The sequence below is a fragment of the Teleopsis dalmanni genome, chromosome 2, assembly GCF_002237135.1.
Source record: "Teleopsis dalmanni isolate 2A chromosome 2, ASM223713v2, whole genome shotgun sequence".
Classification (NCBI taxonomy): domain Eukaryota; kingdom Metazoa; phylum Arthropoda; class Insecta; order Diptera; family Diopsidae; genus Teleopsis; species Teleopsis dalmanni.
This window is the reverse complement of record NC_051847.1, coordinates 21,139,190-21,150,275: the sequence shown is the minus strand read 5'-3', so window position 1 is coordinate 21,150,275 and position 11,086 is coordinate 21,139,190. Positions and strand designations below refer to the sequence as shown.

General features: G+C 26.5%; 1 protein-coding gene across 1 annotated transcript in view; it reads right to left on the bottom strand.

The window, feature by feature from the left end:
* LOC119674085 (coiled-coil domain-containing protein 173-like) overlaps positions 1 to 2,900 on the bottom strand; it is a 12,342-nt gene extending 9,442 nt beyond the window's left edge. Inside the window, exons 1-2 of the mRNA XM_038085210.1 lie at positions 2,478 to 2,900; positions 2,292 to 2,396 (exon numbers count right to left, since the gene is read on the bottom strand). Coding sequence (XP_037941138.1) covers positions 2,292 to 2,396; positions 2,478 to 2,637 — 265 coding nt within the window. The 5' untranslated portion in view covers positions 2,638 to 2,900. The remainder of the gene's footprint in view (positions 1 to 2,291; positions 2,397 to 2,477) is intronic.
* Positions 2,901 to 11,086: the final 8,186 nt, after the last annotated feature.

The window sequence follows — 11,086 nt, the reverse complement described above, 5'->3', positions numbered from 1 at the left end:
GGAATTGAAATTTAATATACATCTATATAAAAGTAATATGTTATTATAATAATGAAATGGTAAAATTTATAAAAATTATTATGCATTGTTTTAACTTATTTTTAAAATAATATAAAGTATACGAAGCTAAACACTTGCCTCAAAATTTTCCGTAAAATTTCGTATCCTAGTTTGAACAAGCTCCATTTTGAGTGGATCATGTAGACACTTTATTTTTGTATAATAAAACATTTATTTATAACATATACAAGATAAAAACTATTTTAACAATATGGTAAATGCACTGTTATTTACAAACATTTTTCAAAAGTGTATATAAAAAAACCTTTACTATTATTTAATTAAAAATGTAAATTGATTTAGATTAAATTGCTTTATTAAGCATAATAATTTTTGCTATTTTTTCTTAATTTTTTTGTTTTATAATTTATTTGGCTGTTATAAACAAAACAAAAACGATGTTGACATAAAAATTAGCAGACACGATTGCAAAAATGTATTGAATATAAAAATTTAAAAGTAATAGAAAGTAGGTCATATAACAAAAAAATAATTACAAGAGGTGTTAATAAAATACAACAGTAATTTCAATTACAAAACTCAAAACTCATCAAATAAGCTCATTCAATTTATTGAACAATAATACATACAAAAATGATTTTATTTAACATAATTGACTTGCGTTAATATTCGAAAAATAATATATATTTTTTAAGAGTGTGAAAAAAAATAATGTGTACAAAATTTAAATTAATTATTGATTAACAGAGATATAAGTTAATTTGCTGTTTATTTACAGCTTTTACATTGTGCTTCGGCACAACCAATTGCAGCTTAACACTCCAAACAACATAGCTTAACATTTTATTGTGAATGTACAGAACACAGATTGATTTGCTATGTTAAAATGCTTACAGACAATTATTTATGAGTTACATTTTCTAATGCGACAGCAGAATTCAATGCAGCGAAATTAAAAAATTTAATCACAGGTTTGTAGTTTTGTTGTTGCCTTCAATATACACAGTTTTTTATTTATAATCGCTTTAGATATTAGATTTTACATTGAAAAGTTTTTTATAAAAAAAAAATAAACACAGCGTAAAAAACGTTGCGGTCAAAATTAATATGTACAATATGTACATGCAAGTAACGAGTAATGGGTAGGTAGCAATGACTCAGTTGGAAAAATTTAAAAATAAAAAATACACGCTAATAGAAGTACTAATTATTTTAATAAGTTAACAAAATAAGTCAAATCATATGTTTGTTTTGAACACAAATACTAATACGACGGTTTAACAAAATAGAGTTATTTTAAAAATCAAAGAAAATTTTGAATATAGAAATTTAGATATTTAAATGTTCAAAATAAATAATCTAAATAATCATTTAAATAATCTACATAATAAATAACTTAATTACTTGTCTTAGACTATTGTTATTAATAATATATTTAAAAATTTAAGTAAAATAAAAATGTGAAAGCCAAATTTTCTCTTATATTGTATTGAATAAAAAACACAATTTTATATATGTATGTAAATAAAATTTTTTGTGGTCATGTGTTTTCCATATTAATGTATTACATGAAATCTTAGGAATCAACAGTCAAATTAGATTTTAAGAAGCTAGAGAGATTTAAGCAATAAAGTTAAGTATTTAATTAATTGAAAAACATTAGCTCATAATTTATAGCTTTTCAATGACAATTCTCTAATTTTTGAATTATATAATTTAAATACTTATATCATCTGTTATTCTCGTTAACATATTTATATAAGACGTTGTAGTCATATCATCTAACTAAATCCAGTTTAAGAGGCTTAAAACATAGTCTTTTTTAAATTTATATACATTTATAAATTTAAAATTGGAAATATTTTTTTTTTAAATTTCATTTTTAAAATCAAAATATCTAAACTCTCTTGTTTAGGTTCTGAAACACGTAGAGTAGAAAGCTCTTGCGTCTACAGAAGCGGTACGAAAACTCGTTTTTGGCTTAAAGAATTTTAATGGCTGAGTTGTTGTTGTTGCCATAAATGATATCAACTAAGCAAAATGCATTTTAAAAATGTATTTTTATACATAAAAAAAAAAGTAAGTGGCGATTGCAACAAGGCAAGATTTTTTTAATTAATTATTGTATTTACTTTACGTCTTTCTATAGTTTTCATATTTTTTTTTTTGTTTACGTATATATTTATTTTTTTCACTCTTTTGTTTACCAAATTACACGTAAACAAATTTGAAGCACGTAAATTGAGTGAAAGAGGCACAAATTTACTTACCGCACAATAATATCAGCACATCCAAGCCAACTCGATACAGTATTCTTTTATTTGTTTCCATTTTTAATTGGGAGGTACTGTTGTTGTTGTTGTTAATACTATTACCTAAGTGCACTTCAAAATTATTATTGTTTCTATTATTTAACGTTACAGTTGTATCTGAGCTGATATTATTACTTTTATTACCGTTTAAGTTATGATTTTTATTTGTTTGAAGCCCGTTGTCCACGTTTTGATTGCGCGAATGTTGAGACGTTGTGGCGATATTGTTTCTTACGTCCTCACTTAATTGATTTTCGGGCCGACGTAGTGGTGTTGTTTCACTCGCGGACGAATCGTTACTCATTTTGAAGTAGTTGAAAAAAAACGTGCTTGCTGTGAATGGTCTCAGTAAAACAACGTATATGTTAAAAAGCAAATATGTGTATTGAAACGAAACGAAAAAGTTTTCACTTGACGGAAACTTACTCCGAGAATACTAGCATAATTTGAACTGACACTGAACTTGAGCGCAAATGTAGAGAATGTTTCATGAGTATTCAATCAAAAACAAGCAAAAATCAATAATTAAGTTTAAAGTTATTGAGACTAAATTTATATTTGGCAGCTTTTTCGCATTATTATTTTGTTATTATTTAATTGAAATTGTTAAGTTTTTTCTTTTTCATTTAATAATGAATAATATATTCACAAAAAAAAGTTCACTCAACATTGTGGCGGGAACACTCAAAAAGATTTCATATCAAAAGCTTTTGTGAGTTATTTTAATAGAGTTAGAGCACTGACACTTCATTTTTATATGATTTTAAAAACAATAGCACAGGTAATAGTAGCAATTTAGGCAAAATTCAATGTTTTTGGCAACCAGTTATTTTTACTGTAAATAAAAAGAAAAATTAAATTTTTTAATATTATATTTAATATTTAATAAATAAAATGAATTAAAATTGAAAAAGTTATTGTTCAATGGTATTAAAAGTTCAATTGTTATTTATTAAAATATTTATTTTTTTAAATTAAATTTATTAAATTTTATGAAAAAACAAAAAACATTTTATCAGAAGGTCGCATGTGGCATTAATGGTATTTCGCATTGTGGCAGAATGATTCGCCGTCTATACGTCATTATTAAAAATGATTCATTATAAAGGTCAGCTTCGATAAGTTATACTACACTCGTATAGGAAACATTTTTTATGCTTCCAATAACTTAAAAATCCGTATTGTGCGTCATACCAAATTTATTTTATTGTTTCTTTCTTTAAAAATTATGCAAGTAAATTTAAAAGTTTATTTTTTGGAATTGCAAGAAAAAGTGTTAACAGATACATGTATATTATAAAGGCCCATAACCAACTTAATTGTTGAGGATTAAGTTTGGTACATTAATTTCTGTTGCTTGTTACACTTGATGAATTCTGGAAATTGAAAAATTAATCAATGCAATCTAATTTGTTCTGTGTGTAAAATTTACATATAAATTTCTTACTTTCGCTATTTACTGCTTCGTTCTGGCATTACGAATCAAAAAATAACAGAACAAAAATATTGTACATATATTTCATTACCTTTTCCATGGCATCAAGGCATGAGTAAAATTTCAATCCGTTAAATGCAGTAAACTGTGCGAAAACTGTTATAAGAACTAATTTTAATCCCAAACTTTAATTTTATTTTTTAATAAAAATATATGTATAACAGACTATATGTTATTGCCTTTTATGAAACAAAACTTAGCTTTTACAGATTGCAAAAAAAAAAACGTATTGATTGTAATAATTTAATCAATTATGTTTGACTAGTTAGCAAAAAGTTCAACCATTTGATTACTTGATTTTAAATGATGCGAGAGAGTTATTTTAGTTGCGATATAGTTATCCCGTTAGGGACTTTATGTACTTTAAATTAAACCGACAAGAAAATTTGCCTTATAGTGTCTTGAAATAATTTCAATGAAGAAGTCGTATCTTTCATAGTTCTACATATGCTTCCCACTGCGGACCTTTCAAGGGTCCTTCTAGTATGCATATGAACAGCGCTAAGATCTGAGAATATCACATTAGGTATACACACCTAAAATTTAAATATATGTCAATTAAAGTAACATTATTTTTATAATAGTCAGTTTTTGTTTTTTTAAGAATTTTAACTTTTATTTCGATCGTTTTTTTTTGTATATTTCTATAGGTATTTTGGCAAATTCGCTTTTGCCTGCATCAGGAGACTTCCTAATATTACTATATAATGTTATTGTTGTATTGTAATATAGTGTCCGACAAAAAAGTACTAAAACTTAATAACTTGCTAACGATAGTAGGGGACAGAGAGATAGATTAACTTAAGAACCTAAAACACACGGCAATATCTGTGGTGATACTCATGCAGTAATACATAGAACTATATGTTTCTTCTTTCGTTACAGAATACCTATATATGATATATATATTATATTTATATTATAAATTTTTAATACAGTTATACACATGTGTACATATTATAAAAATGTAATTTTGCATTATATATATATAGCATTGAATATGTGTACATAATTGTTTTATCTGTTTAGATAATTTTTTTTTAAACTTTTTTTGCAAATTTTTGCCTTGATGCATTTAAACTTGATTGATTCAATAAGCTTATTTTAAAATCTTTATAAGCCCCTGAGTTATTAAAAAAGGATTAATTTTCATAGGTGAATAACCCATTGATAAATTAACTGCTCTGTAATAACTGAGTAAACATTAATTTGTTATATCATATTTTATTTGAATAATTTATGGCAAAACTTATAAACTTTAGTCATAATTAATTACCCAAACATTACAACTTTAACGACATGCATCTGAATAAGTGGCGCCTGTCAACATAAAAATTTTTTTAAATAATTTTATGAGAAAATAAAATTTTGATGAATGTAATTTATGAGGTGAGCAAAAATATATTTCCCGAATAGATTATAGATTGTAATGACTTTGCTACTTGCGTTTAAGTGGTTTTTATATTCAAATCAGAAACGCACCAATAGGCGCCACTACAATATTATCTCCTCTGCAAGGTTATGCCTGTGATATGCCCATGCTCACAGCATGCCCATTGAGTTCAGGAATTTATAAGTAAGCCATTCTTCTAACAAAATAGGTAGATATCGAAAAAAGGAAGTCTATGCAAAAAACTGTGATTGATAGAAACAAAATAAATAAAGTGTGCAAAAATAGTCAGAGGTAAAGAAAAAGTGTTGCACTTTAAAGAAAGTAATTTATATTTTGTTTTAAATAAAGCATAATTTTAATCAAAAAAGAAGTGAACTTATATTTTATTAACTTATATTAATTATGTATAAGAATATTTAGTAGATAGATTAGCAATCTATTTATATATAATGCTATCTTCAGGTATACAAAATTTGTTGAATATTCCTTATAATTTTAAATACTTATTTGCTGCTTGAAAGGAATAATGAAGACTTCAACACATAAATTTTCATTTCATTAATGATAAAAAGAAATTATACAAATGCATATTTAGAAAATATTTTTATACAATACTCAAAACTAATTATTTTTTTGTTAGACAATGGAATTATTATTCTTTATTACAGCATTAAAAACTCAAAACCGATTATCTCTAGGCTATTAAATCAAATTATTGTAAAATATAGTTTAAAGTACAAAAATTGCTCATTGCATACCTTATATAGTCAGTTCATAGAAATTTTAACAAGATTTCGAAATGCACCACAAACTAACCAGAATGCTTATTTTGTGGCTAGTACAAAAATTGGTAATACAAATGAGCAGAAATTATTAATAATAATAATTTGGACAATGTAAACTCTTATTTATACAAACAAAACCCTAATGATACAAGCAAAAGAATTAAGAAAATTACACTGTAGCTTTGAGTATAAGTTACATTTGAACATTTTCCAGTCTAATAAGTACTTTGGCTTTACCTGAGCTCATTTACCGCTACAACAAGCCGCCGCCTATAGAACTGGCAAGAGTTACTGGCAACGAATAGTGCCACAATATTCGCATGATCAACGTACAGAAAGCAGTTTGCTGCAAGACTATAATTTTCTGGTTTCAGCTTAAGTGGTATGTGTTTGTTGTAAAAAGAACGTGCAACAATCTAAAAATACATAGGCTGCGAACCCAATATTAACTTGCTAGCAGTTGAATTTAAATTTAAAAAATAAGAATTTATAAATAAAAAACGATAAAAAAGAAGCAAGAAGCTGCAAGAAGCAAGAAGCTGTTGGTTTTCAATTTTCAACTCCTCAAAGTCAATGAAAATCGCAGACACGATCAGTGATCAGCAGCTCGTTAATAAGATACTCCTTCTTTAATACGCAATCAGTATTCTTGTTGAGTGCTAAAGTTCAATAATATAAATTGTGATGTTGTCAATTTTTATTAACCGAACTTCAGAATTCGATCTTCATTTTGAGTCATCTTACTTGCCAATACGTCCGCCCGTTGGTTTTTGTTAACAAATATTAAATAAAATTACTATACAAAAAGATGGCAAGAAAAAATTAATAATAAAAATTAATTTATTATGTGCTTAAACCGTCTGTCAATTTATAGCTTAAATTTCGACATATACGTATATAAGCTCATAACTCTTTTAATCAATTCAGTCTTGAAAAATATATTTTCAATAAAAATTTGAAAAGTGCATTTTCGTTTTGGTGAAAAGAGTTACCAAGCGGGTGCATTGCTTATCAATCTTCATAGTTAGACAAGCTGCTTAAACTTTTCAGGTGTGGGGATTTTACTTAATCATTATTTATTAATAAATACATTTTCTACACTTTATTATTATTATTGTCTAATAAAATTGGTATAAAAATATATAAAAGTAATGAATGTTTTCTGTCTAATAACGTTTCTGAAAATTGTTATCTTATCTTATTTTTAAATATTGTAAAATAATTTTAAAGCTGATTAATAAATTTGAGTGTAGGTGCTAAGAAGTATTGATACCCCCTATTATTTCAATTTTTTTTTAATTATGTACTAAAATATTAAGAAATATTGGCCTAGTTTACTTTTGATATCATAAAATAATAGAACTGAATAGTTGCTTTTATTAAAATAACGACGAAAACGGCCAAGTGATTTTCAGCGGCTCTTTGGTTGACCAATTTTCCAACATTAAGAGAGTTTTGCAGTGATCGACGCATATGGTAAACAGATATTGTAAAGCCTGGGGTATACGGTAAATTCATCAAAAGTTATCAAGTTCCAACAACTTCTTCTTAATCTTACTTAATGTATTTTCAGGATAGAACACAACACCTTTATTGTTGTACAATTCTGTTTGCTTTTCCTTGAGTATTTTTTTCAAGCAGTCGAGTTGTGAGCAGTAGAACAATGAATTAGTCTTTGCACCAGGTTAGAGTAGTTCGTAATAGGCAGTTCCCTTCAACCCCAACAAAGACTCAAAGTAACCTTGTTTAGCATAAATTCTGGCTTTGCAGTTAATGGTAGAATATCACCAAGTTTTAACCATGATAGCTTGCTTTGGGTATTACCGTACTAATATTACTGATTAACATAATCAGTTTATATATGTATATATGTAAAATATGCTAAAATTTTAGTATTATATTGTTATTATTAGGTGCAGTAGAAAGAAATCCATTTTTTTCCCAATAGATGGTCTTAAATATCTCTATCCCGCGTCCGAACACTTTTGACAATTTGGTAATTGGTTGACTCAGTTTTGCTTGAGGACGTGTCAAAGATGGACACTAGCAAAGAGAAAATACGCTATATTTTACAGTTTTTCTTTGATAAATGCGAAAACGCAGGCCAGGTGGCTGAAAATGTGAATAACATTTATGGTCCCGATACTGTAACAGCCCATCATGAACAATTTTGGTTTTCTTTGATTCCTAGAAGGCTAATTGTCGAAAATGTAGATAAAATCATGGAAGCTGTCGAGTCCGACCTGCTGTTGTCATGTAAGCACAAAAAACCATTTGGAACCATTTGAGACTGGATTTAGAAAGAAGCTCGATGTATGGATCCCAAATGAGTTAACGCTAAAACTTCACGAAACGATATCTGAATCGATATCTGAAACAGTTGGTGCCTGGTGATGAAAACTGGATCTCATTTACGACAACGTCAAGCAATAACATTCGTGGTCGAATTTCAGTAAGCCGAGCATGAATTGACGGCCAGAAAGGTTTTGCTGTATATTTTGTGGGATTAGCAGAGAATTGGACATACGACAAGATTATTAACTCGGAACTGTCAACAATTGGACCATCTTAATGAAGAAATCGTCCAAAAATGGCCAGCTTTGGGCAATAGGAGAGGAATTGTGTTTTATCAGGACAACACCAGACCAAACATATCGATAACAACTCGCCAAAAGCTTCGGGAGCTTGATGGGAAGTTCTTATGCATCTACCTTATAAAATAAAACTTTAATTTTATGCAAAAATAATGGATTTCTTTTAACTACACCTATTATATATCTTTATATTCAATATTAACATGATATGTACATCATGTTTTTTGTCCTTAATGATCATATTTAAATTCTGTGGATATTAAAAATAATTTTTATATATTTAAAATGACTTTGTTTTGTAATTAACTTGTACTAATTTTACCGGGAAGCACTTTATTAGCAATTTTAATAAAATAAAGTTTATATCTTATACAAGCGATTTTCTTTGAAGTTAATAAACGCGTTATTTTATAAAATAAAAAAAGGCAAGCGAAAAAAAATTTATTTTATGCTACGTACAACAATAATTAATTTAACTTTTAAGTTCAATGGTTTCATTAAATTTTTTAAGATTCATGTTTCACTGCACCGATAATGTAGACATTAAGTAGACGGACGTGTGAAATATATATGAGGATATATATATATTCATTTATTTATAGGTTTGCCAACGGAAGGAGAAGTGTAATTGCAGTATCAGCGTCAGGCAAAGTGCGGATGTAAACAATAATTAGACGTGCTTTGCTTATTTTATTAAGATTTTTTTATTCAGTCCTTTAAGAATTTCTTGTAATAAGATATACAATATATGATATGTTGGAATATGCAAATGTTTGAACAATATATTAAATATTAAAGTGTTGAGCACTGCATTAGGAGCATTCAAATGTTCCATATATTAAAATAAGAATAATTCAAAAATAAATAAATAAAAAGGTGAAAAAATTTATCCTCAGTTTTAGAATTTAAATTGTAACACAGACAAAAAAATACGATTATTGCTTATTAATATACTTATTAGTATTTTAAAGTTTTTTAACAAAGTTCTTGAGTGTTCGAAGTTCATAAAATTTTAAAATAAGTATTCAATTAAATTTATACTTAAGTGTACTTAAATGCAATTAGATGTTGGAATAATATATTTATACATATTTTTACATAAATAGTGGAATAGTAGTCTATAATAAATATATATGTATAAAACTTATTGTTAAAATCAACATTTTTTAAAAATTTAACATCTTAATTAAACTAAATATGTTAATTAAATTAAATTTATGGTTTTTAAAAAAATATATGACCGCAAGCATTTATTTAATCGCAACAATACTTAATTGTTTACATCTTTTATGATTTAATTATTTTATTATGTATGTACATAATTTAGTAATTGTTGAGCAAATTATTTTACCTAAATCAAGCCACTGTACTGAAGGCTAGAGTCGCTTAATTAAATACATTTAAACCATTTAAACTCTGGAATACACGATTGTCATTATCATTGTCAATTTGTAAGATGTCAATGGCTGATAACAAATTGCATTAAATTGCAAAATATTTTCTTACCATAAAAAAATAAGGAAACGTGTAGAATAAGACAAACTTTAAGATACTCACATTAATGTTATAAATTAATATGATATGTATTTCCTTAAGCGAGAAATAAAAATACATAAAATATGTAATATTAAAGCAATCGTTTAAGCGTTTTCTTGATAAGAAGAGTTGAAATGAGATATAGAATTATTATTACTTTTATAAAATTAGAAGGTATACCACTAAAGCAAATTATAGGTTGTTAGGCGTAACATACTAATATAATTTTATAAGACTCAATGTAACATTTATTTTACAATTATCTTAAATATTTATATTTTAACAATTATATAAATGCAATTTTCTTAAATATTTAAGGTGAGAATGGACATTTTTTTCATAAGTATCTAAATAAAAAGTTATTTTTATACTTCGGATAGAATACAAATTAAACAAGAGATAAAATTAATGACGAAGTGACTTTAAAATGTAAATGTCCGTATTTAAAAATTATTTTAAAAAAATCTGGGAATGTATTTTATTTTTGCAGAACTCAACTTTGGTAATAGTTGTAATGATATGTTACCAAAAAAATGTTATAATAACTTGAGTTTATTAAAAGGTAATGCAATAATATTCAGTAAATCTTAACTTTTTGTTGTCCACAGATTAATATGAATTACAAACAAGTAAATGAGTTATCATCTAATCGATTAGTATATTTGTTTGCTTTTAATTGGTGCTAATGAACCAATTGGTAATGAACCTTCGGGAGTCTGGTGGATTCGTTATATTTACGTCTTCTTATCTGGGAATTAATGTCTTCTTGTCTTGTTAGTTGACGTAGGTTTTCATTTGAAATTACGCGAGGTCACCAGATCTTAAATATATTGCGCAGGTATATATTAGTAAATACTTGCAGTATTTGTTTGATTTCAGCATGTTTCTAGCCATATTTCAGAGCCATAGAGTAATACAGACTTAACGCATGTGTTGTACACATTGATGTT